The following is a 27,669-nucleotide window of genomic DNA, read 5'->3' on the forward strand; positions in this document are numbered from 1 at the left end:
AATAAACTCAAATGTTAAAAACATATTGAAATTAAAATTCATCAAAATATAATAAAGTCATTAGTTTTCAAACAAACACACACTAAAATCACGTTGAAATTATGTGTCTGGGTAGGCTTGCTAAAACAAAAATGTTCTTAGCAGGCACAGGAAACAGTGAAGGCGGCTGCCTAATTTCAGTGGGCAGGTGTTACACAGGCAAAAATAATGAGGTCCCTGCCTCCCAGGAGCTTACATTAACAAATAAGCAATGGAGGAAACAACAGAGGGAGGGAAGCAAGAGACAAAATTAGGAAGAATGTGGGCAAATGGTGTTAAGCTTGGTTAAGATGCAAGTAAATCCTAGGTGAACTAACTTGGGAAGAAAGCCTTATAGCACTTCCTTACTTCTGAGTTAACATGCACAGTATCAGACTGCAAAACACAAACAATGGCATTTGACAGGATTACAGGCAGCCTAGTGATTGCAGCTAGGGAATCTGAAGAGATGTGGTAAATGGAACAATTCTCCCATGCATTCTCATAATGTATCTGGCCACATGCCTCTCTTTTTTTCATGTTTAATAGTTTGAAACTGTATGTATACTAGAGGCAATGTCATTCTGTATGTAAAAAAGACACAGAGTCAAACAAAGGGGCAGATTCCACCATAGAATCATTGTGGTTGGCAATATGACCCCACAAAAATCAGCTTATTGGAGATGTAAGATTGCTTGCCTGAGCAAAATACTCAAGGTGATCTTGAGATGGAGGATCAGTTCAGGAAGGTATCCAAAGAAGAAAGTGTTGCATTAACAGGTGACTGATTATACATACATTAGGTAAATGCATGTTCTAGTTCACAGCAAAGAGGTAATCACCCAGAGCACTTCGTGTCGGTCATGGAACCAACTAGAGAGGTGGTGACTTTTAAGTGGCATCCAGGACCCGGTGTGAGGCATGTTATTGAATGAACTGGAAATAATGGTCAAGTTCGTTAATATGTAAGTGGAGAAATGCCGACAAAGTCCAACATAGCTTGGACATCAAAAGAGGAAATTTCTGAAAAAGGAGGAGGTGACTAGTGGAAAAGTTGAACAAGGAAGCCAAATCAGTCAAATTTCTTCAGAACACTTGAGAGAAACATTCAAAACTGCAGTAAATGGATGCTTAGTTAAAACATATACTGCAGATCAGGAAAGGTACCATCAAGTCCAACAGAACACCTGTGTGGTTTATGAGCAGAAGCTCACTAGAGACCCTGCAGTGCCCCCTAGGCTTGGCGCGCATTGCAGCAGATTCACAGCCCGATTTACAGATGACAACAAATTATTCGAGGTTGTAAAAGCAAAAAGCATTTGTGAAGATCTCAAAAAGGAGATTGCCAAACTGGGTGAGTGGGTGATAGAATGGCAAATGTGATTAAATTTATGTATAAAGTGATACACATTAGGCTAATAATTAATAATGATTATAATAAGACTGATGACTCTTTACTTCACATATACATGGATGAGGGCTGAGCTGGCAGTGACTGACCAGGCAAGGGACCTTGAGGTCATGGTGAAGTATGCAGCAGCAGCTGTGAAAAAGGCAAATTCCATGTTGGTGATCATTAGGAAAGCGATCAAAAATAAAAGTACCAGTATGCATTTATTATACAAAGTTATGGTGTGACCCATGCATGGAATACTGCATAGAGTTCTGGATGCTGCACCTCAAAAATGGCATGGGAAAAGGAACAGCAAAGAAGCAAAGTTATCAGGGCAGAGTGACTTCTCTATGAGGCAAGGGCTTTATTGTACAGGAAAGAGACAACTAATATGGGCAGGGAGAATAGAAAGTAGACAGAGATCTTTTTCTTCTTTCTCATAAATATGAGAACCCGGGGCCATGCAATTAAGCTGAATAGTGGAACATACAGAACTTTTCCCTCACACAGGGCGTAATTAAAGTATGGAGCTTGCTACCACAAAATATGAAAGCAACCACTAATTTAGGTAGCTGTAAAGGGGGATTAAGGGACGCGGGTGGCGTTGTGGGTTAAACCACAGAGCCTAGAACTTACTGATCAGAAGGTCGGCGGTTCAGATCCCCGTGATGGGGTGAGCTCCCGTTGCTCGGTCCCTGCTCCTGCCAACCTAGCAGTTCGAAAGTACGTCAAAGTGCAAGTAGATAAATAGATACCGCTCTGGCGGGAAGGTAAATGGCGTTTCCGAGCGCTGCTCTGGTTTGCCAGAAGCGGCTTAGTCATGCTGGCCACATGACTCGGAAGCTGTACGCCGGCTCCCTTGGCCAATAAAGCAAGATGAGCGTCGCAACCCCAGAGTCGGTCACAACTGGACCCCTTTACCTTTAAAGGGGGATTGAACAAATCCATTGATTTCAAGCTTCTCAGTGGCTCCTATTCATGATGTTATCTCCAAGATTAGAAGCAGTATACCCCTGAGTTACCAGTTACCAGGGAACAACACTGGGAGAGGGCTATTACTCTCATGTCTTGCTTCCCACAGGCCTTCAGTTGACCATTGTGAAAACAAGATGTTGGACTTGGCAAGTCCCTGGTCTGATCCAGTAGGGCTCTTGTAATGTAGATAATATAATTTCAGGATTTGTCACTTCCCCCTGAACAGAAATGTGGATTTCACTGGAAGATATGTCTAGCTTTGGATTACAGATGAAACTTGTGGCTTCTGGAGCTAGACACTGGGTCCTGTGAAGAAAGCTAGTGTTGTATAAAAAGAAAGGCGCCTTTGCTTGGCTTATGCTTTCCTGGAAAATAACATTCAGCTCTGTGAACTGTTTCTGGCTAATTCTTCTTGGAAGTGCAACTCACCTTGTACTGAAGGCTAAGTGGGTTTGTGCGGGAGAAAGTAAAGAGAGAGAGGAACCTCTAAACCTCCCAGACTATCCTTTAACCTGTGATGAACTTTCCTCAGGTGCTAGACTGATGCTCTCAGGGTTGTTTTCTTAATTCTCTTACTTCTCCTTCTTCCTCTTCACCTTTGAGGAGGAGACATATTTGTATGTTACTCTTGCTGAGATCAAAGAGCTGGCATGAGTCTTTGTATCTGTACCATAGTTAGACAGATCAAAAACTTTCCTATCAAGTATGTTTTTCCTTTGCTTTCCTAAACTCAGAGTCACAGTTTATAACCAAGGGTAAAGCAGAAATTCAAGCACTTAGCTCGGCTTCCAAGCTTTGTGTTAAATCTGCACACATATTCCAAGAATTCCAGAGGGGTGATGTCTACTGCTGCTCAAGTGGTGAGAGAGATCAGACATCATCTTCATCATCATGACCTGAGGGCTCCTTGGCTGAGCCCTAGCACTGAATACAGGTTCCTCAGCACAAATTCGGTCCTCACAGGGGATGTGGGTTCAACCCTTAAATTAAACTATCACCTGGGGGTGGGGGAGGACATATATCCTGTTGCGAAGTCAATGTTAAAATATGAAAGGTTCTGATCTATGCATGCATAGTGTTGGACACCCAACACTAACTTCAGCGGATTTCAGGTCTGGGGAAGTACTAAAGAACTCAGCAGCTGACTGTTCCAAATCTGAGACCCTACCTGCCTTCTCCAGAACCAGCAGGATTGGACCCTTACTAGAAAAAGCCCTCAGCCTACTGTGTTTTTGTTCTGCTCCATGAAGGACCCAATCCTGCCTATTAGGCGATACAGCAGGGATCACTTTGTCAATCCTGTCAGCGTGAGGCCCCGCCTGTAGGGATTGCTTTCCCACTCTTGCAGATCAGTTCTCCTATCCCCCTCAGCAACGCATCAATCCCTCTTTGCTTGTTATGCGAGGAGTGTGAAATAACAAGCCACGGAGGGCTTAGAGAGGCACTTTCAGAGGGGGTGGGCCCTGGTTTCCCCACAGCTCGGAGCAACGTCTGGTTCCTAGAAGGGGTCGCTTTCAAATTCACCAGCAAAGCGCTAAGAAGAAGAAAAGGTGGGTCTGCAAAATGGAAGAACCAGGCGTCCCAGCGGCACCTTGAAGGTTAATGTGTTTATCTGCAGCATCGGATGTCGCCTGCGTTTTGGAAGGAGCCGCAGGACTCTGGGATGCTTCTGCCCCAGTCCCTCCGCAGCCCTAGAGGCGGAGCTGGCCGCTTGAAACGGGGCTAGCTGTAAGGGGGTCGCTTTGGTGACTAGGCCGCTTGTTTGTGCTCTTGCGAAGCGGGAGGGCTGCAGAAGAAGAAGCTCCATCGGTTCAGGCGGGCGAGTAGTCCCGACGTGGCCTCCTACTGCAAGAGCCACCCACTTTGAATTCTGCCGCTCCGATTGTGGATTCAGAACAGCAGCAGATTCTCCTCTCTCTTTCAGTCCCTTGAACAGGCCTTAGCCGACTACTCCAGCCTCTGTGACAGCAAAACTCTTCGGCTGCTTTTAATCCCTGCTGCCCCATGAAAGCTGGGTGAATTCTGGCCTCTTGCTCGCTGTTGGTGGTGGAGACAGCACGCAAAGAAAGGCCCCGATTCTGAGTCAGCCCAGTGGAGCCCAGTGGGTCTCCAGAAGGATTGCAATCCTTACAGAGCAATCCTATGCACGTATATTCCGCAGAAAGTCCTATTGAGTTAGGTGGGAACTTACTGCATATATGACTGCAGTCAAAGGCTTACCCGGGAGTAAAGCCCGATTGAGCTCAACGGGGTTTTCCTTCTGAGTAGACGTGCAGAGGATCCTGCTTGTTAATACGGATTAGTGATCTTTTAGCCATCCTGAGCGCTCTCCGATAGCTGGCTGTGAGTGAAAGGAGATACCCCCCCTCCCTTTTCGGTGCACACTTATTTGTGGAGCTGGAATTCTAATCTAAAACCAGCGGCGGTGAGTGCAGATGGTGGCGGGGCAGTTAACTCCGGATTGATTAATGTGATGCAGAGCAGAAGGGTGTGATCTTGTGGATGTGGCGTTGAAACAGCAACTGCTCCAGGCCTCAGGTGGCGAAGAGTCTGTTCAGATGCTGAGGATGCAGACCGGGTGGGGTGGGTTGGGAACACTTGGGAAATATAGTCATTCGCCCATTGGTTTCTCAGCAGTCGGGGAAGGGGTAAAAAAAAAAAAAAATCTTTATAGGGTGAAACAGGCAATCAAGTGAAATCTATCCTCTTTAAATAAACGGATTCCTCTGTATTTTCCCAGTGTTGGTGAAAGTTGTTGTCTCTGACATTCCCCTGGGCTTTTCCCTCTGCACTCTGATTTGGTGTATAAAAGCAGTCCTGAATGATGGATTACTGTGTCATTGCAGCCTGCGAAGGATTAATTTGTTTCATTGATTTCTCTTTAGGCAGATTGCCAGAATCCGCCGCTTCCCACCTTTCCCCGAGACTTCCAGCAGTAATAGACAGTAATAGCCTAAGACAAATCAGCCAGTTTTGTGTAAAAATAGAAAACGCAGAACCCCTTTACGCTGAGCTCTCTCCGGGAGAAGTTGGTCGCCTGCGCTTCTGTGCTCAGAAAGTAAACGGGTCTGTGAATATCTTAAAAGAAGATCTTTAACAACAAGGGGGGCGGGAAGGGAATATTGAATTGGAATGACTGACAGTTCTGTGCTCCGGCTCCACCCCGGAGTCTCCTGCTAGTGTTGGTCTCATTGCCAATGTTGGCAGTATACCCCCAGTCGGATCATAGAATTGCAGAGTGGAAAGGTACCATAAGGGTCATCTAGTCCAACCCCCTGCAATGCAGGAATAAAGTCGAGTAACTCTTTCGTAGCACTTGGGGCTTGCAGGTCAGCTTCTGTGTGGGAAAGACCCCCTTTAAGAAATACGGGTGTGGAACGCAACCATTTCCATCCATGAGATTAGCCACTGATGTCAATGAGTGGCGTCTGCTTTGGAGGCAACAGTTCTTAAGAAGGGCGAGTAGCAACAGCGCCGACGCAGCCGCCCCAGCCCTTACTGGCCCATAATGAGAAGCCATTGGAAAACCATTAAAGGGCATTTCGTGGCTGCTCAACCCCGGTTCAGTCCAATAGAAGAAAACAAGGCAAAGCAAGAGTTCATTCTTTTTATATTAGGCGTCGGCCTATAGCTAATCTGTTATCGATCTGTCTCTCCGTATGTCCGTCTGCGATATTGCCAAGACACGTCAGGCTTCAGAGTCCCCTCCCGAGTGCAATGTAGGGAGGAAACCGTCTGATCAATTTGTCTGGAAGCGTTAAGAGGGTCATTTGATTGGAAAAACGAAAGACACTCGAGCTAGACGGGCAGATGGGGAATCATGCCACGTTCAGACAGAGAGAAAAGTCACGCCCATTGTTACATAAGGAGATCGCCAGAGTATGTGCGCTTGCAGACTTGAGTCAAGTTGCGATCCTATGCGTGCGCTTACATAGGAGTAAGCCCCATCGAACTCACTGGGGCTTATTTCTAAGTAGACCAGCACAGGATTGCACCTCATAAGACTAAATACTTCGGCTTAAGTGAGCTATTAATATGACTAATAATTTTACTCTTGGATGGAGTGAGCCGGGTTCCAAATCCGCATCTGCACCTTTGATCTATTCGGAAACAATGTGCTTTTTTTTTCCTTTCCAAAAAAAGAGCAGTTGCTGAGCAAATAATACTCAACTACAACAACCAACTTACAGCGTTTGGGAGAGGCAGAAGTGATTTGTTTCCGGAGCTGGAAACTGTTCTGATTTAGTGATATCAACTTTTATTTACGGGTAATGAGTAAACTGTCAATCAGTTAAAGGCTTATTTTTTTAAAAGGTTGATGAGCTGTCTGGCTTTTAACTTATACGTCGATGAATTGACCGGCTGCCTAGATTTGGAAGTCGGTTAAGAGAGGCACCCGAGGAGGTTAGATTTATGATTGAGAAAGAACCACGTATTGCCAGGATGGAGAAGCTGCCCCGCCCCGCAAGATGTTGCTGGGCTATAGCTGGTATCGTCCCTAACCATTGGTCATGCTGGCTAGGGCTGATGGGGATTGGAGCCTATCATCATCTGGGGGGGGGGGGGCACAGGTTCCCCATTCCTGAAACATTCGGCTGTTGCCAATAGACCTATGGGCTCTGAGCAATTTTCTTGCTTTTCTAATCTAAATCAAACTCGGGAAACCAGATTCCCTCGATGCCGACGTAGTTAAAAAAATGCTATGGTTAAAACCAGTTAAAACCTTGGTTAAAGCTAGTGCCCAGCCCAGGCCTACAAGTTCCTGAAGTTCAGTCTCGGCGTGACTTCGACGTGGACTGTGAGTCAGCTTGTTAAGTTTACCAGCCGGGGGAAGAAACCAGCATCGCTTGAAGTCGCGTCGGAGGAGAAGCCTTTAGATCTCTCTGGGATATGCCTCTGAATGTGAGCTGGCCAATCGCTGCTTTCCTCTGGCGGAACTCTGATCCTACCCCAGGAGCGTCTTCCAGATTCTCATGGGACGCCGGAGCAGCCCACAGCCATCGTGGGAGGTATGTGCTCAGTTCCAAAGAAACATTAGTTTTGTTAAGTCGGCTGAAAGAAAGCCCTTTGACAAGATCCAGTCGCCTTGAAGAAGATCCTGATAACGCTTCTGTGAAAACCATCCCTTGATGTCCAACTCTGAGAGCGCTGTCTTTAATTAATTACTTGATCATTGAAAATGTGCTCAGTGCGGCAGAATTTATTATTGTGGCTCTTGCAACAATTCTGGTATTATTTCCATTTTATACACAGGAAAAACACAGTCTTATGGCAGAGGTGGGACTTGAAACAGGGAGGGGAGCCTATGGCCCCTTTCAGTGTTACTAGACAACTCCCATGGTAGCATGTTGACCATGTTTCCCGGAGCTGATGGAAGCTGGGGTCCAGAAAGATCTGGTTGGAGCCACCAGCTTCCCTATCTAGGGAGCAAGCTTAATTCCCCATCTAGGGAGTAAGTTGGACATACTTCTGAGTAAACATGCTTAGGATCACTCTGGAACTGTGCAATCCTATGCACATTTACCTGGGAGTAAGTCAGTGTGTTCAGTGAGCCTTAGTTCCTAGTAAGTGTGTTTTGGATTGCAACCTGAGTCTTCCAGATCTAAAGGAAGATGGACCAAAATAGCAAGCGATGGAGTTCTGCAGAACTCTTCCTCAGGCCGGCTGCTGAGCAAAAGTGTGTGTGGTAGGGATGAACAGAAAGCTGGTATAAAGATAAAGCCATAAAGTCTGTAGCTGCAACAGTCTAAGATGGAATCCTGGAGGGATTTTTTCATAGTGAATTTGATTAGCATATGCTAGGTGCTAATAGATTTCAGGTGAGATTCTGGGACAATGAAACATTTATATGTCTCAACAGGGATCCCTATGATTTTTGTATGTTCCAGATCTGGAATTGCCACCATTTTTGTCCCTTGGCAATGACCATTTGCTCTTAACAGCAGTACCACAGGCAGAAATTCAACAGATGTAGAATGGGAGATATGCTGGTGGAAAAGCCATATCTGTTTAATTTCTGCCTATTCAGCTAATTTTTGTGCACCCAGCTAATTTTCTTTCAACTGAAGCACATTGGTTAGCCCAGTGTTTCCCAACCTTTTTTGGGCAAAGGCACACTTGTTTAATGAAAAAAATCTCGAGGCACACCACCATTACAGCCCCGTGACGTCAGCGCGCAGCGTCACGCCGGGAGGGACGCACGAAAGTGTAAGTTTCAATTTTTTTCCCTCCCCCTTGCCGGGGAACCTCCAAGCTTTGGGGGTGGGGGGGGGGAGGAGGCAGCAAAGCGAGGGACTGAGGGACTCCTCCAACGACAAGGGTTGGGGAAGAAGAGAAAGGGCTATTCCGCTCCAGTCACGGGAGGGGAATATGTACTGGCCCAACTGGTGTGCGGTCTTCGGAAAGCGGGGTGCGGGAAGGAAGCCTAGGCTCGGGGCCCACCGACCTCGGCGGAGAAAGGCAACAACCGAAGCCTCCCGACGGTTTCGGGGGAGACGTTCAGAGCTTCCCTGGGAGTTTCTCAGCCTGCCTTTCGGAGGAAGAGGCGGAGGGGGCCTGGGGATGGCGGTGGCCTCGGCCTCACCCTCCCTCCGTCCCTCTACCTTTGTAGTGGACGCGCAGGTTGTTCTTCGAGAGGCCAATGTAGCTGAATTTGTCCTTTGGGCTCCAGGAGCGCGGCAGCGGCGTCTCCTGCTCGTCCACGGCCAGGTAGAGCCGCTTGAGGTGCCGCTTGAGCTCCTTCTCCTGCTCGTTCAGGGCCGGGTCGCCGCCGTGAGGGAAGGGCGCCGGGGCGCTGCTGCTGCTGCTGCTGCTGCCGCCGCCGCCGCCGCTCCCGGCAGGCATGGGCCCAGCTGAGGCGGCGGCGGCTGTTGTGGTGGTGGCGGCGATAGCGGGCGGAGGAGGGGGCGGCGGGGCCGAGGTGGCTGGCGGTGGCGGGGGAGGTGGCGGCGGGTGGAGCAGGAGGGCGGCCGAGGCCGGTGAGGGAGTAGGGTTGCCCGGGGCTTGAGGAGCCGTCGCCGGGAGTTGCTGCTGCTGTTGTTGCTGCTGCTGCCCGGACATGCCGGCCTCCTCCTCGTCCGCTGTCCCAAGTGAACTGAGAGGAGGCTTGAAAGAGGTGTAGTATAATATAAAACGGGAAGAGGAAGCCCCAAACCGGAGTGAGACCCGGGGAAGAAGGAAGAGGCGGCAAAGAGAGGCTCCGCTTCTTCGGCTGAGGGACCCGACTGAGCTCGCGCGAAGGCAAGCAGGGGGGTTGGAAACAGACGGAGCCGATGACGAGCCGGCGCGTGTGTGCATCGGCTGGCCTCGTAGGGAGCCGAGGGGCGGGGCTTCCTTTCTGAAGGAGCTGAGGGTGGGGGTCCTCCGGCTCCTTCGGCGAAACGGCGCCGGCCCAGAGCGCTTCTAGGAGGCTGCCTTTGTGCGCGACGTTAAGCCCTCTTTCCCTCCCTCCAGCCCCGTGTCACCTGTGGAAAAGGGGGCTGGATCCAGTGACGCAACTCGGAAAACTGTTAGGGAAGCCAGAGCAGGAAAGTGAGTGGGGGGCGGCGTCGCCGCTTTAACCCACGTTTCCTTTTTGAAAGAGAAACTTAAGTCAGTGTTTCCCAACCTTTTTTGGACTCGCCCGCCTCCCTCCAGGCAACATCTCGCGGCACACCAGGCAACATCTCGTGGCACACTAGTGTGCCGCGGAACACCGGTTGGGAAACACTGGGTTAGCCATACGAAGTAGCCCTTCACACTGTTATGAATATTTGCAGGTTCTCTTGCATAAGTCCTGCTGAAAGGCCTGGGGTTAGGGAACTGTGCAAAATCTAATACACAGTGGAAATTGCTTCTTCTGAGTAAACATGCATTGGATCAGGCTACACATATAAAGTACATTTGTTGATTATGTGGCTTGAGAAATCCTGTTATGAAACTGTTCTGTAAGATTTGCCACAACATGCTTAGCTGTCCAGTTATCTATGCAACAGAAAATACAAAAGTGGGACAAAGGAGTCCCAGTGAACTCCACAACTAGCTCAGTGGGAGAAAGTGCTTTGCGGACTGAGGTAAATGACTGCAATTCTGTACATTTTTACCTGGAGGTAAGCCCTATTGAATTCTATAGGGTTTACTTCTGAGTAAATATGCATGGTAAATCATGTATTTCATAGATCTGTTTCCATGCACAAATTCAGAAAGATATACATTGACAGTTGACGCATGTCATCTTTGTCACGGTAAACAAAACTGTGTACAGGAACAAAAATACCACTCTTTGAACATGCATGAAACATAGCATTGTGATATTAATTGCATTGACTCAACCTTCCAGAACCAAATTCAACACTGTGCAAGGCCATTAGCACACAAAAGATGAGCAAAACAAAACAATCCACACACACAGAGAGAGAGAGAGAGAGAGAGAGAGAGAGAGAGAGAGAGAGAGAGAGAGACTGGAGGTGCAAATCTAATGCATACTTTTACAGAAATCAGACCTATTAAATTTTGTGGGACTTCCAAGTAAACATGCATAGCTTGAATTTGCACAGGAAATATGTGCAAGCAAGGAAGATATCTATTTGTTACTCTTTAACGGGCTTCTTGAAACCAGTTCACTGTTACTTAGAAGCCTGCAGTATTCTTCAACCAACAGAAGGCTTTCTAAGGCAAGACTTCAACTTGTCTGTTCGGTCTTCAGTAATTAGTAGCCAAGACTCAATATAATAATGCAGAACACTGATGAAATAAACCACTTCTAAAATGGCTCCCACTTGGGACCACTTTATGGTCACGTTTGCTAATTCCTCAAATGTTTTATTATCCCTCTTCCACTCAGCATGGCAAATCAGAGCCCAAACAGTCAATGTATCCTCCTGGCCCTTTCTTGTTCTTTTGCCACCTACAAAAAGCAGTAAGATGAATTTCAGTGAAATCCAAATCTGAAACTCTAAAACAAGGCTGCAGCCTTTCATCCCTACAGAACCGGAGAGAAACAAGAGCCAGCTAGATTAGCAAACATTAACCCCTCGAACAGGAGTGCACGCCTATTGAAGTGACAGATGTATGCTCCTCACAGATTTACTTACTGTACCTTTTAACACTCATCAGTTCTAAGAGCTGCGTATAATAGCAACTTTATCCTTGTCAGGAAAAGGCTTAATGTTACATTACAATGTGTTTTCTCAAATTTATATTGTTTGAAAACTTAATTCTCAGTTATTGTATTCAAAGTGCACATGAGATTAACACATAGCACCAGATCTAATATAGCATTGGGCAAGACCACCCACAGTATTTCCAGCTGTGACCTTAGGATCAGTTTGTCTTTGGGCAAAATTGAGCCCCCCCCCCCCCCGCTCATGCCAGTGCTGGATTTACACATAGTTAAAGCTTAGTTGCTGCCCACATGGTGTCCTATAGGTTTCTTAGTACTTGTACATTATTAACATCTTTATTCTCATGATCTATGGGAAATTTGCCTTTTATCTGAATAAGCCTTTCTTAAGGAGCCGGACCCCTAGAAATGGCATTTTTTTGAAGTTGCATATATGAAACTCTTAGTGACTAAAATAAAGCAAAGTATTTTTTAAATAAAAAAGATTTTTTTTTTTTGGCAGGGGGGATCTGATAAAAGATATTTCAGCTTTCAAAATAAATTCATATCTCTTTTGCATCAGCTGAAGCCCTGTGTAGCCCTACTGGGAACATTTAAAAAAGAAAGGCAATTCTATTTTCAGATGAAGTTGTATTTAAGTAAATGAATTAAGGCATTGCTTTACTTTTTATGTGAACATAAAGAGTCTCTTGAAAGGCCTGTTGATCCCTTGACCACTAATAAAGACAGATCCATGATGTGCAGTGAAAATACTGGCTCTATTGAACCAAACTGAGCAACCTAACCCCAGGCATGGATGAGCTTGTAGAACAGACACAGACCAGTGACCAGCATGTACTTGAATCAGGCATGACTGTGGGAAATACATTGTACTCAAAGCCAACTGGGGAGACTGATGATAAGGCTACTTCAATAGTTTTGCTGACTATGATAGGCCCACAGGGGGCATCCTTGGTAAGTTATAGATGGCAAAGCTTTCCCTTGTGGGCTTTGGTACACTCTGGTATTGTTCTCAAAGGGCATTTGGAAACTTTTCCTGTGCAAATTCCAAATGAAAGGGACTGTCATGTGAGCAGAAATGTTAAATTTCAATCAGTTTGCTGAGGAGACAGTTCTTAGGGTGCCTGTACCCTTGGCCAGACATGGTCCATGGTTTCCATTTTTATGTTAAAAGGGCTGTAAAAGAAACTTGTGAAACCAACTTCTATGAATATATTACTCCACGGCATTTCCAGTTACATTAGGACTCCAAATCTAGAAGAAAGCTTTCCCCCAATTCACTTCTAGGCTTGAAAATATTCCAAGAGCAGAACCAGAACTAAGTTGAAAAGGTTGTGTTTGCCACAGAAACTCCACTCACAATTGCATAAGGTCTTCAGATTATGGCAGCAACCTGCTCCAGTGTAGATAAGATGATTCTTGAGGAGAGGGACTAATATCAGTACCCCTCCTGTTCTTGGAAATCTAGCACTTGACACTTACAAGAACTATAGGTGAACGTTTCAGAACAACCATAACCCTAGTTTCCCGAAGGGTGTGAGTTCACCAGAGAGACAGGCATTCCTAAGTACAGAGAAAACAAATTTAGTTGGTATCTTGCCTTTGCCAACTGTCAGAAGTCGGCATTCTAGGTAGATCTGTACAAAGTTGCTTCCTAAGTTTGTGCAATCATTGATTCCTTCTCTGCAAATTGTTTTGATTTCAGTTTTCCCTGCAATGATTTATAACAACAAGACGAACAACAGCATATTAGTTTTAATGTGTTGTGAAAAGCCAATAGCCTGATGGGTCTTAATTATTATTATTTTTTTGCAGTACAGTATGTTTTATTATTCACCTAGAAGTTTAATGGGCTTGATTTACAAGAGGAAGGGGTGTTCAACTGGCTAATACACAAACACTTCTGAAGGATATTTAGAGAGGGTACAGAGTCTCTTGCCCAACCATTAACCTCTGCTGTTGCAGGGCTTTTATACTAATGACAGTAAAATCCAATTCCCTGTTCTTTGTGTTGTTATACCAAAGATTAAAGTGATGTTATTTGCCAAAGCAAGCAAAGTCCACCAGTTTAGTTAAAAACTAGAATTCTTAATGAACAATAATTTTCTACTGATCCAAAGGCAGATGTGCACCATGAGGGGGAGAAAAAGAGGAAATGTTTAGTATTGTTATAGGCATCTGTTTTATTAAAAAAGCAATTGACAGGGTGCTAAAAAGTTACTCTGCAAATGCTTTGTTCTGTACGGTCCCTTTTGTTCCATGTGGTGGGATCTTGCAAATGTATATTCTTATGTTTGACCAAGCTATCAGAATTAGTTATATCCAATTGTCTCTGTAACTCTACACTGCATTAAACATCTTAGCAGCTTTTTAGTTTTACTACATTTCAGGGTATTGAGAAAATTGCTACCATTAACAAAAGTGGCTCTGAGGAGTCTGGAGGACTTCAGGAATGTTAATGTGTTGTAGAGACTTAAACATGTTAGTTCCAATTTGTTCCAGATAGATAGGAAAGCAACCCATCTGATTGCAGTTTGGTAACCTTTGCATGAGTTCATGCATTACATTTCCTAGCTGTATTTTCATGGGGTTTCTTGCATAAAGGAGGGGAACAGATTTTGATAGTTTGGGATTCAGCTAGCAACCTGAATTTAAGCTGTCTCCCTCGCGATGTGCATAAATGTTAAATATGAGGCTGCAATCCTATACTCAAGTACCTGGGAGTAAGTCTCATTTCACTCAATGGGACTTATTTCTGAGTAATCATGTGTAGGTGTGCACTGATAATATGCTTATATGTCACTTCTAAAGACATTTATGTGAAAGCAACATTTCAATAGAACTTGCTTCAAAGTGCTTAGAATCGTAGTAGCTACGATCATGACTAACACTTTATGTTAAACGCATTTACTTGGGAGTACATCTCATTGATTTTGATGGTATATACTTGTAAGTAAATGGAGTCAATAAGGCACATAAATAAATTATTATTTTTATTCCTTTTTGGTAAAATGAATCACAGACCTCAATGGGAACTATGAGCCTGTTCAAAGCATGCATCAAAGAATGCAATGACTTAAATCCATGATAAATCAATTTTCAAACTTGTGCAATATTGTATGTATAGTCCTTGCCAATATACTGTGACATAGGGCTACATATTTTTCTTGTTCTGTGTTCTTTTATTTTCCCTGTATTTACACACTAATCTTATGTTAACTGTAAAACGTCTAAGTTATGATCTAGGTACATTGTAAATATGAAAAATACTGTTTTTACTTACAGCCAACAGAAGTTTTAAAAGAATAGGGTAAATAGTTCAGGGTGTTCTATGACAATTTATAGCAAGCCAAATATCAATTAAAATCCACCAAAATAGAATTATTATTCAGAGCTCAATGAAGGATTATTATATATTTTTTGCTTTGTTTTATTCTTTGTCTGATGTATTCGTCAATTTAATTCTTCATTAATATATCCATTGTGCTTCCTCAGCATAATGCTCACATTAGGCACATGCAGATTCCTATTATTATTATTGCTTGAAAAAAACTACTATATCTAAATGTGCTTTTTAGGTTTCCTTTTAACATGCAGCTGTATATCACATACTTTTAAAAGTGATTCCGGTTTATAGAAGATGTGCAAAAACACTGACAATAATTAAGTATATTTTGTAAATGAATATGAAGAAGTCTAAATATATATTTTAAATTTAATTAACTGTACATTCTAAATGTCCCCCTCATTATATCTCTCTGGAGAGAGAATTCTTGTTCTGCGCTGAAATGTGATCTCACATTGGCGCATTACTAGTGCCACATTTCACATACAAGTTCTGGAGCTGGTAGCATTTCATTGCAGGAGGAAGTTAACCATCATATTTTGGATCAATTTTATGGGAATTTACAATTAGTTTTAATAGGAAGTTTGTTTCACACACAAGGATTGCTGAAAGAAGGCTGATAAAGCAACTGCAGACTTTACGGTCCTCCTGTCTAAAAGAACAGCAATGCCACTGTAAAAATATATCATTGAATATGTCAGTCATGTCCTTTTAAAAGCTTTTTTTTTTTTTAAAAAAAGGCAAGGCAAGGAGAAAAAGACTTCAGACTCGCAACATCCATTGCAGGGAGTGTAAAAATGTTATAGGGGGCCAATCTACCTTAACCATATCTGATTATATTTGGATCAGTTATGTTTGGTTTAAACACCAGCATACCTAAGTCATTATGAAAGTATTGTACAGTAAATGTAAAACGGGGGGGGGGGGGGAGTCTGGATGCTACTGAGCATGGCAAACAGCATGTCTAAAAATTTATTACGTAATAAATAAATTTCTGTGAAGGTCTTCCTGTGTAGTGGCAGGAGTCTGTTTTATTTTATTCTTATATGAAAAGAAATCAAATGAATGCAAAATGTATTTAGGGAGACATGTGTCAAATGTAGCTTAGTTTTTCTGTTTCCATATCTTTAGCTGGATCGCAGTTTTTGCAGAAATCTACATTTGGCGATCACATGTTATTTAGTGCTAACATGTTAATAGTTGATAATCTGTAAAGATTAAGAGGCAGGGGAAGGGATGCTGCTGTTAAACAGATGGCATGCTATATGAATTATGTCATTTCTATAGTTATAAAATAACTTGAGAAAATGTACTGTAACAGTATGCTAAGATTCATTACCCCCAAAATGCTTTCAGGAGGAAATGGGGATGGAAGCATAGACTCTTTCTCCACAAGCTTTACATCATAAAAAGGTTCAGCTTTCATGAAGAAAAGAAATCTAGCTTTGTCTGTTACTCCAGTGGTCACTCTCTCTTTGTATGCGCATTAAATAGCCGAATAGATTCATGCAAATAACTGTGGGGTGTTTAATTTGTTCTACTGAAGTAGAGACAACTACCAGCAAGAGCAATAAAAGTCGCATAATGAAATAAGAATACTACGAAATCCAAGGATTTTAGTGTGGCCCGTTATTCATTCAATTCCTGGCAGCCTTTATGATTACAAATCACTTGATTGACTAACTAGACATTCTCAGAGTGAATTATGAATCAGATTCATTTTTCCTGGTTGATAGTTGGTACATGTTGTAACTCTTCCTCTCTGTGATATATCAAGTTCTTGTAACAGTAATAAGAGATATAATCAACTCTTTATTTCAGGACAAATAAATTGCCTTTTCAAAAAATGAAATGTGGTTGCTAACATTTTAACAGGGCAGCAATGTAATTCCTGCCTGCTATTCCAAGGCGGAAGCTGATGTGATGAAATAGCTTTTAAGTATTTGACTTTGCTGAAATTATTTGAAGAGTAATATACCTTCTGTCCATACATGGAACTCCCATAGACTTCAGTGGAAATTATCAGCACTGATATGGGGAAATAGTAGCCCATTTCTTGTTTTGGAAACAAAAAAAATCCTGAAACAATGGAATCAAAAAATAACTAGTGACTTTTGTAGGAATATGTGAAGAATATCCCTGAATGACAATGCTGACACTGGAAAAACCCACAAGATTTAAGAACAGATTACTAATTGGCCATTGTCAGTCTGTCTATTTATTGTACAGTTTCATCAGACTATTTAATATGAACCATATGGTGAAAGAGAAAAAGCATAAGAATTAATGCACAAGGCACATTTCAAATATGATTTTAAAACACTGCAAATCTGAATTACTGCTGTAATTTCACATAGTCTGAATTAGCCCAAATTGGGCCAACATGGGGTAGCTGATAGAAACCCTTCCTAAGGAAACTTCATCACTTGGTCAATAGGAAGTCACTTCAAGGAGGGAATGGATTTGGTAGATGTCTAGTAGTTTGAGGGAAATTTCTCTTGGAATTTCAATGTACCATGGGCACTCCTTATTTTCAGGTCAGTGTAAATTTCATGACAACCAGAAAATGTGATGGATATACACCATCTAGATGAGTCACAACACCATTCAGATAAGTGAGAGCACAACATCAGGCAATATTGTTTTGGCTCTCCGGCTACCGAGATGGAGAGACGTGTGAGCAAGTGAGCCATTGCAGAGCAAAGAAGGAAAAGTGGCACAATGTTTAGAAATGAAACCTAACAAGAGGTGCTTTTTGCAATTAAGCACCCTTGGTGAATGATGCTATTGCAAAGTTTTTGTAACTCTGCCCTTGGAATGCTTTAACCATTGCAATCTTAATGGAGGGGCTGGATTTGGCTGGGGACAATCATTTTTATAGAAACTGAAAGTGACAAGTGCAGTGGCGTAGCGTGGGTTGTCAGCACCCGGGGCAAGTAATTTGCGCCCCCTAACCCGTGGATTTGCGCCCCCTAACCCTAACCCCCAGATGTTGCGCCCGGTGCGGCTGGCCCCCCCTGCACCCCCCACGCTACGCCACTGGACAAGTGCACCTGCAACAAAATGCTACAGTGTGTATTCCTACTAAGTACCAGCCAGCCAGATCTCCAGCCAGATCCTCTTTAAGGATGCTCCATTCCATTCCTCTTCCCCTATCCTACTTCCTCTGCACCCCACAACACTTAGCTACTGAGCAAGTTCAGTCCTCTTTGGGTTGTTTTTAGACCCCCCCAAGTTCTTTTTTTTTGGGGGGGGGACTTAAGCAAGACTTTGGGTTCCCTCAAGCCTGCTAACACCTCTCTCTTGTGTACAGATGGTGGTGCTGTTTTGGCTACAAAATAAGAACCAAGATCACCCAGTGAGCTGGGTGGAAATTTGAACCCAGATTTGCCTCCCATTTTTGTCAAACTTTCTAAGGACTACACCTTAACCCTAACCCACACACACTCTAAACACTAACCATTCCATTATGGTGACTCTTTGAGAAGACAGCATGGTGTCCTGCAATCACGTTTTTGCTTTGCTTTCTGAAATATGGAAAAGAACGATTGGGAATACTAACTGACTGAATCTGAACATGGCTGTAGAAGGGGCTGTCACAATGGGTATCAGTGATACAAATGGATGGCTAACGGAATGGGACACACACATGTCTGCACATTGTAGCAAAGCTTGTCCACACACACAAACACACACACACACACACACACACACACACACACACACACACACACACACACCAGTTCAGTTTGGTGAGACTTGTGTCTGCTTGTCTCTGTGCTTGCTCTGTAATGACAGGTTAGACCAGGGGTCAGCAACCTCTTTCAGCTGTGGGCCGGTCCACTATCCCTCAGACCATGTAGGGGGCTGGACTATATATATATATATATATATATATATATATATATATATATAGGGGGAAATGAACGAATTCCTATGCCCCACAAATAATCCAGAGATGCATTTTAAATAAAAGGACACATTCTACTCATGTAAAAACACGCTGATTCCTGGACTGTCCGCAGGCTGGATTGAGAAGGTGATTGGGCTGCATCCAGTCCCCCAGCCTAAGGTTGCCTACCCCTGGGTTAGACTGACGTGAGTCAGATGTTTGGATTTTGGATGAAGAGAACAAAGTAGAAAGGTATAATGCTTTGGTCAAGTCCTGGTAAGAATTTGGGGATCAGGCCACAGATAAAGGGGTAAGGAGAAAGTGATACCCACCTAGCATCTATACGCATTTTAATATCAGGCGTACTTTGAAAGGATAGCATTAAGCATAAGCCACCACAGCATATTATATTCCATGTCTTATCCTCTCTGCATCTCTTTAACTCTTATGAAAGGTTTTAATTTCTAAATTAAAACAGCCTATATAATCAGCCTCAGCTCAGATTTGTAAGACATCCTGTTATAAAATAATGTGTACCGTGATCCAGTCTTAAGACAGGCACTTTTAAAGTATCACTGATTCCAATAGGAGAGAGTTATGTCATGCTTTCCCACTGATAATCAAGAGGACTAAAATACTCTTACTTTTGCCTGGATCATGATCTGGAGCCAATAATTATCTAACCTGCTCTCCATAGCCTCCGAATAATCTCAAAATCTCCACACACTACAGAAGGGTACAATTCAGTGTTATTGGGCTGAACTAAAGTTGTTATAAATGATCTTATTTGTCAGTGTCCTCTCCCTTTGTCAGCTGATGAGGGTGTTGAGGTCACTGTATGTGAATGTGAGTGTTTTCTCATTATTCCATTGCTGGCTGTTGCATGCTGGGTCATCTTTGCATTGGCACCTTGGCTATGGAATTGTCTCGTTCTGGAGGTTTGGAATGCCCCAACCTTGATGGTATTCTGCTGTCTGATTAAAATACATCTGTTCTTAGCAATTGGCAAATCAAATTAAGGCTATTCAAGGTTTTAAGAGGTTTTGAACAGCTGCTATTATATGTGATTGTTTTACCACTGAGTGATAAGTTTAGTTGCTTTGTGAGTTTTCTTTTTGCATACTATGTTGTTTTATGGCATTTTGTAATGAAGAGTGGCCTAAAGGTTTAATAGATACATAAATAAATTGGAAGCATTAAATTTATGAATGATATGTTTCATGCAATATTGTTTAGATCCCACCCCACAAGATTTAAGACCAGTTTTAGAAAGTATTGATAGGAATGCATGCATCATTAATATGAATGGAACAAAAACTTACAGATCAGATGAAATTCATACCAAGAATGTACAAAAGCAGATTCTTAATTCCATTATCCTTGCCCAGTCAGAGATTTTTAAGGCATAACACTGTTAAAAGAAAAATCCCACACTTCTAGGGCTGTCATTTATCAGACATGTGAACTTTGCCAAGTGCGGCAAATCTCAGAGACCAGAATACCTTTCAGAGATGTAAATAATAGTTTCTGTTCTGTTTCTAAACAATTATACTCCTAGTAAACAGCTCAGCCTTGAATATAATCATAAACCAATCATTTGGTTAATATTCAGTAAAAATGTATGTACCTCCATGACAAGATTCCTCAATCTAATGGGATTTACTTATTTATTTCTCCAGATGGGGGAAAAAAGTATCAGAGTGGCATGAAGGTATGATTTATGCTGATTCCCTCCCCCCCATAGTTTTAGGTGGTATTGCATTTGAAAATGTTCAGCAGCTTATCATGCCCAGTACTGAGCTGGTGTAGCATTGTAGCTAGCAGTACAGTCCTATACAGGCACTGTGGTCTAAACCACTGAGCCTCATGGGCTTGCTGATCAGAAGGTCAGCAGTTCAAATCCTCATGATGGGTCAGCTCCTGTTGCTCCGCTCCAGCTTCTGCCAACCTAGCAGTTCAAAATCACACCAGTGCAAGTTCATAAATAGGTACCGCTGCGCAGGGAAGGGAAATGGTGTTTCCATGCACTCTGGTTTCCATCACGGTGTTCTGTTGCATCAGAAGCAATTTAGTCATGCTAGCCACATGACCTGAAAAGCTGTCTGTAGACAAACTCTTGCTCCCTTGGCCTGAAGTGAAATGAGTGCCGCACCCCATAGTTGCTTTTGACTGGACTTAACCGTTCAGGGTTCCTTTACCTTTATACATTCTTTGTATACATACCTATAATCTGAGCTATGTATTATGAAGGGCAGTATAATTGCCCTAAATCAGGGCAGCAATCTGTAGCTCTAGGCTATGGATAGCATCTGGATGGATGTCAAAGGACTTCTGCGAGCTGTCATTTCAGACCTTTAGTTTGGAGGGCGAAAGGAAGCCCCTCTCGTCTCTGCCATGTGGCTCCCAACAGATTATCTCTGAGCAAATTTGGCCCTCAACTGATAAAAGCTTGTTCACTTTGTCCTAAATGAATAAGCCTATTACTGGCTATCAAGTGAAGGGGCACAGCTTGTATGAATGAGGTAGGAATTCGATGCTCTGCGTAAATGTTGATTGGCGCTCAGGGTGAGAAGCTTGGATCTCTCATGGTCTGAATCTCCCCAGAGAGGCAAGTCTAGTGCTTTGAGAACCTTTGTGTTCTATTATTCAATATATCTATATTAAAAAATAAATAAAGATGAGGGGTCGCTTAAGGAAGTTTGATCATTGTTTAACATACAAGATGATCTGTATTCATTTTCATCATTTCATGGCTCCCACTTGGCAGCTTCCTCATGACACTCGTCTTTTACTGATGCTTTGAAGTGTCTCTTGCTTTACTTTGAGTTCCTTGAACTCACCTGCAGTAGGCAGTTCATTTTCAAGTTAACTTTCCTATCCTCCTGATGTCAGGTTTTTCTTTTCTTTTTCAACATTACTTTTTTTCTGAATAAATCTCACAGAGTTCAGTATCCTATATATAGCGAGTCTCCTATTTTAAGGAAGGGAGGACTGATAAGTATTTCAAATTGACCAACTTCATTTCACAGGTAATGATTGATCTTGGAAAGCAGGCATTGTGTGAAGTCATTTGCATGTGTTTCCCCTGTAGAATTGCCGTTGTCATGTGGGATAGCGGGATGTATACAATCTGATGTGAATAATATCACTCTGTCTTTTTGTAGTGTTTCAGCGTACCTCGTATTGCTGGACATGGTGTTTTAAGTTCAAGACTGTAGATCCACAGAGCAATGGGCAATGTTGGCTGCAATTGCGAGGAAGAGTCTTGCGGTACCTTAAAGATCAGCAGGTATTGACTCATACTTTTTTTTACCACTTTGCTTTTAAAAATTATGGTTCAAAATTATTATTGTCATTCAGGCACATAAGGATTCAAATCTATCTTAGCGTCTAGGTTTCAGGACACATTTTTCTCCCTCATAACACTGGGACTTGGGGGCATCAAAAGAAGCTGAAATGTTGGAAGACCTTAGGAGATCAGAATTCATCCTCTTCCTCCTTCTAGGACAAAAGAGCTTCTGAATGAAAATACCTCTTCATATGGTGCATAGGCAAGTAATGGAATTTGCTCCCACAAGAGGCAGTGATGGCCACAGACTTGGATGGCTTTTAAAGACAAAGTCATGCAGGAGAAGGACTGCATGGACCCATGGCTATGGACCCTGGTGGTTATGTTCTACCTCCACCATCAGAGGCAGAGTACGCTTCTGAATGCTGGTTGATGGAAACCGAAGAAGAGGAGAGTGCTGTGGAGCTCCAGTTTTCCTTGAGATCAATTTGTGGCATAGGAGGTGGTTGTGGCCTAGGGGGCTATATGTATGGCGTTGATTGGGTAGTTTGAGGTGGGCCAACTGAATCCAGCTAACCACGTTCCATTCCTTTAGGCAGATGATAGGCATTGTCAAGGCTGACAGCGCTGACTAGCTGATAAGGCAGAGTCATGCATGCTGAAGGATGTAGGAGGAATCGGTTTTGCATGCTTTTATTTATTTATTTGTTTAATTCATGAACTGCTTATCGAGAAGCACCCCCAAACAGTTAACAACAACAATGCACATAAGCACTGGAACAGTAATCACCACTTAATTGCCACTTAAAAGGCTTGTTGGAAGAGAAAGCTGTGGAAAAGACAACAAAGATGGCATGTATCTGATATATAATGGGAGGGAGTTCCAAACAGTAGGTGCCACCATGCTAACTTCAGGATGAGATGATATCTGCAGGAGGCCTTTTCCTGTAGAGCCCAGTGATCTGTTGGGTATATAAAAAGTGAAGTGATCTTTCAGGTATCCTAGTCCCAAGCTTTGTACACAAGCACCTTAGAATTATATATGGAATCCAGTGGTTCTGACCCAGTTGGCTTTGTACTACTTCCTGTATTGAGTCCCCACTTATCACTGAGCCACTTATGTATTATCAGGTTTTTTAAAAAAACACTGACTAGTTCCATGCAAATTTATATGCAAAAATTACATATATTATGCAGGCAGAGGGCCTTCTCGGTAGTGGCACCCACCCTGTGGAATGCCCTCTCATCAGATGTCAAGGAAATAAACAACTATCTGACTTTTAGAAGGGAAGTTTTTTATGTTTGATGTTTTATCGCTTTATTACTCTGTTGGAAGCTGCCCAGAGGGCAGGGAATAAATAATAATTTACCTATTATTATTATTATTATTATTATTATTATTATTATATAATAAGAGCCAAGTCCTATGCAGTATTATATTTATGTAGTGTAATTGTATATGTATTTCTATACAATTGTATTTGTTGGTTACTTTGGAAACCTGGAGTGTATAGGTGTATAATAATGCATACAATAATGCATATAATATGCAAATATTGTTTGTATTATAAACAGAACTGGGGTAAGGGGGACAAACACTCTCTTTTCACTGAGATTACAGAGCAAGACAGGAATTAGAAAAAATCTATGTGAATAAGCTTGACATCAAGATCTTCAGAAAACCCCATCCCTATGCACACTGTTCACTACTGTGTACACAACTTTGTATTGTGGACAGAGTAAGAAAATTGTGCCTGTGAAATAGCTATTAAATAGGCACCATCTGAAGGCGTGGAATTCTGCATTCAAGTTATTCATTGATTTTCACCTTATACAACCCTAGTGAAGTCAGAGATGTGTCAAGAATGTAGGTCAGTACTGGAAATAGCTCACTAGAATATATCAATGAATTTTAAAAGAGATTGTGGGAGTTCAGTGTTGACCTGAAACTGAACTGAGGGGTCCAATCTGATCAAACTACCAGCTGCATCAGCTTATTGTTCCCAATTGTGAATTTATTTCTATTTCCTGCCCCCAAACCACAACCTACATGACAGAAACATGATGAAATTTCCTCTTGGCAACCACACCTTTTGACTACCGAATAAAATGAACTAAAACACAATACTCATTTCAATTACAGTAATTTGTTTTAGTCTTGAGAGCAGGATTAATAAGGCAAAGAATGCTTATAGACGTGTGGGTAAAATCATTCACCACAGAAAAATAAGAAAGTGGAACTGCTGCCATGTGTGAAACTGGGGTAAACAGAAACCCATTTCTCTTTACAAGATGGGGCTGGATTCATGTCTCCTGACACTTGTGGTTTTTATGTAGGACCTCCAGGCTGCAGTCCTCTATCAATCTACCTAGAAGTAAGCCCATTGAATATAATGGAACTTACTTCTGCTGGAGTAAACATGCATGGGAATGTACTGTTAAAGCATTACCTCATGACTCTTAGGTAAAAGAATGGCTTCTTCAGGCCATAGTGGCCAACCAGATCCTGAAGTTGCATATAGTCATATAGTCCAGAGGAGGGCAACCAAAATGGTCAAAGGCCTGGAAACGATGCCTTATGAGGAACGGCTAAGGGAGCTGGGCATGTTTAGCCTGGAGAAGAGGAGGTTAAGGGGTGATATGATAGCCATGTTCAAATATATAAAAGGATGTCACATAGAGGAGGGAGAAAGGTTGTTTTCTGCTGCTCCAGAGAAGCGGACACAGAGCAATGGATTCAAACTACAAGAAAGAAGATTCCACCTAAACATTAGGAAGAACTTCCTGACAGTAAGAGCTGTTCGACAGTGGAATTTGCTGCCCAGGAGTGTGGTGGAGTCTCCTTCTCTGGAGGTCTTTAAGCAGAGGCTTGACAACCATATGTCAGGAGTGCTCTGATGGTGTTTCCTGCTTGGCAGGGGGTTGGACTCGATGGCCCTTGTGGTCTCTTCCAACTCTATGATTCTATGATTCTATAGTCATCATTATTAGTAGCCAGTGATGATTGAAGACACAGGCTGCACATAGAATGTTGAATGTAGAAATGTGGAGGACTAACCCTAAGACTGGAAATATCAAAAACTTTAGAGAAATTGAAATGGACATATTCCCCCATCCCTAGCCACAACACACACACAGCATGCACCACACAACATTCTCACATGTCTACATGCATGCACACCCCCATTAGGGCTACATTCTCCTCCAAGCTGATCTTCCAGGAGGTTGCAACTAGGGAGGGCTGGGCTAACTCTTCCCCTCCCTTCCCATTCCTCTCTCCAAGATGATTACCAAGCCCTCCACAGCAATTAAGTTTGAAAAAAGTCTTCCAATGGAACCAGGAGTTGGTTCCCCACCCCAAGCTTAAGTGTGGCATGTGTGGTGTTTTTGGTTTCAGAGCATGTCACAGTGTAAGGGAAGGGGTTGGGCCACTGAAAGACGTTCTGCAGTTTGAACTTCCAGCGGGAGACATGGCGAGCTGAGTCATCTTTTACTAGTGGGCTCGCTAGTAGGATGATTAAAACAAGACATTTTGCTGTCCGAAGTGAAGAACAGGATGGACTCCTAGGGGCCAAGTCCTTCCGCCCCTCCTCAATAAAATATTTGAGGAATCTGACCCCCCCCAAACTGATGGGCACTGCCATTCAAATGGTGTGTGTGCACAGCCTCTTGTGGGGCAGGGTTTACCTGCCCCCCTATTTTATTCAAGTTGGCACCTTTGATGTCTGCCCTTTTTAGATACAGAAGCTGGTCTGGCAATTGAATCTTAGTTCAATGTCCTTTGCTGCCTTATACTCAAAGCAGGCTATGCTAGCTAAGGGACACAGAATATGCTGCATAGCAGTGTACACACAGCACCTGTCTATGGCTTTCTGCCCTCCTGCACTGGCTGCCTCTGTCAGCCACCTCACTCTGCCCTTGGTTGGGGTGCCAGCTCCATGCAGGGTATATCTTTGCCACCCAGCTACTAGTACAAGCAGTGACATGTGGCTCTTTGACTTAATTAGGGGACTGTTTTGTAGCTTGTGACCTAGATACGTCCTTCCAGGCTGTTTCTGAAGAAGGCAAAGGCTGTTTATAAACAGGGCAGCCAAGTATTCCTTCAGAGGTTCACTAAGCATGAGGTAACAGGAGGATGAAGTGTCAGAAGTCAAAGGTGCGGAACCATCTTGGGCTTGCTCTTCTGAAGAGCCTGTAACTGCTGTTCAGGCTGAGGACTTGGAAACAGTCCACTGAGAGGTTTCCTGCCAGGGGATTTGTTAGCTGCAAGAGCTTGACTGAGACAGGATTGCATTACAAAAATGGTCTTTATTCTTCTGCTGCTTTGCAAACTCCTCTATATTAAATATATAACTTCTTGGCAAAACTTACAAATTGCTATTTCAAAGAAATAATGCATATGTTATGTTTTGCCTCTTAGGGATGGAGGCTAAACGTGAGCATTTATTAAGCCAATTATTTATTGCGGATGACACCAGCAAATAGCAAGCTAGATAAAATGATACTCAGATAACAGAAAGGATTTTAGAAGACTGAAAACTACCTTGTAACAATTGCAAATACTTGAGCTAGATGCACATTAAAAGAGCAAGGCCATTAACAAAATATATTACCTACTAAGCTGCTTGCTTTTGACCTATGGCCTGGTCGGTACACACAGCAGAATGGATTGTACCACTTTTGACTGCAGATGGAAGAATTACATTTTAAAATATTTGCGGGAAGAAGAAAAGTCCCTGAAGTCTGATTGCAAAGAGATTGTTACATGAGTAAACATGTCACCTGTAGTCTGAAGTGGTACAGCCCAGCGACACTTGCTGAAATTCCTTTTTCTATGCAATGAGAAAAGGCAGAAAAGTTTGGTCCACCTTTATATCTGGTTACTTACCATTCTGGGAAGTAGGGTACATGGGGAAAAGGGTATTTGATCTATAGATATGCTGGAGAAAGCTAGATGGAAAGGGACATTACCTACCTCTTCTCCCCCTTCTAAGAATTGGGGGGAACTTCTGAAGGAGGAGGGCTGTAGCATGGGGGTGGGAGGGAAAGGAAGAATGCCTGAAAATCATGCAGAAACATTTTCTGGGAATGGAAGCTCCATCTGGCTGCCTTTTGTTTTTAGGTCCTTGCAGATTTTATTCATGCTCTTGTACTCTGGAATCTGATGAAGGACAGCTAAGAAATATTTCAAACAAACAAAACACCCAAGTCTGACTCCTGCCAATGGCTGTTTCTTTACATTTCTTTCTCTGGCAAGGGACACTGAACATAAAGGAAATGTAATCTTAGTGTGTGGTACAAAATTCATTCTTCCACTTAATTCATTTTTGTGTTCCCTCATGTGTTGGGGCCTGATGGTCAAAGCTCTGCAGCTTTTCTGTGTTTGATCAACGGAGAATGAAGTAGCACCACACTTGCCTCACACCATAGCAAGAAAAGAGGTTTATTCACCCACCTTCTGGTGCTTAGCATCACTCCAGAGTTGGGTACAAAGCCCTAAGGCCTTAGTTTAGGGTTGCAAATTGTGGTGGCCTTTCAGTGTGCCCAGCTCAGTGTCAGAGCTCCTTGGCTTCCTTCTTCCTCTGGTGCCACTGCATTCTTCTTTCTATGGGCACCTGCTTTATTTAGCCACCCCTGCATCCAGAAGGTTGCACCT

The 27,669-nt window shown here is 43.0% G+C and overlaps 1 protein-coding gene across 1 annotated transcript in view; it reads left to right on the forward strand.

The window, feature by feature from the left end:
• The window catches only part of LOC310688720 (uncharacterized protein), an 86,267-nt gene that overhangs the window by 23,879 nt on the left and 34,719 nt on the right, over positions 1-27,669 (forward strand). Inside the window, exon 2 of the mRNA XM_083465565.1 lies at positions 21,889-22,013. Within this exon, the coding sequence (XP_083321691.1) occupies positions 21,955-22,013 (59 nt within the window). The 5' untranslated portion in view covers positions 21,889-21,954. The remainder of the gene's footprint in view (positions 1-21,888; positions 22,014-27,669) is intronic.

This window comes from Podarcis liolepis (assembly GCF_965112155.1).
Source record: "Podarcis liolepis genome assembly, chromosome: 11".
Classification (NCBI taxonomy): domain Eukaryota; kingdom Metazoa; phylum Chordata; class Lepidosauria; order Squamata; family Lacertidae; genus Podarcis; species Podarcis liolepis.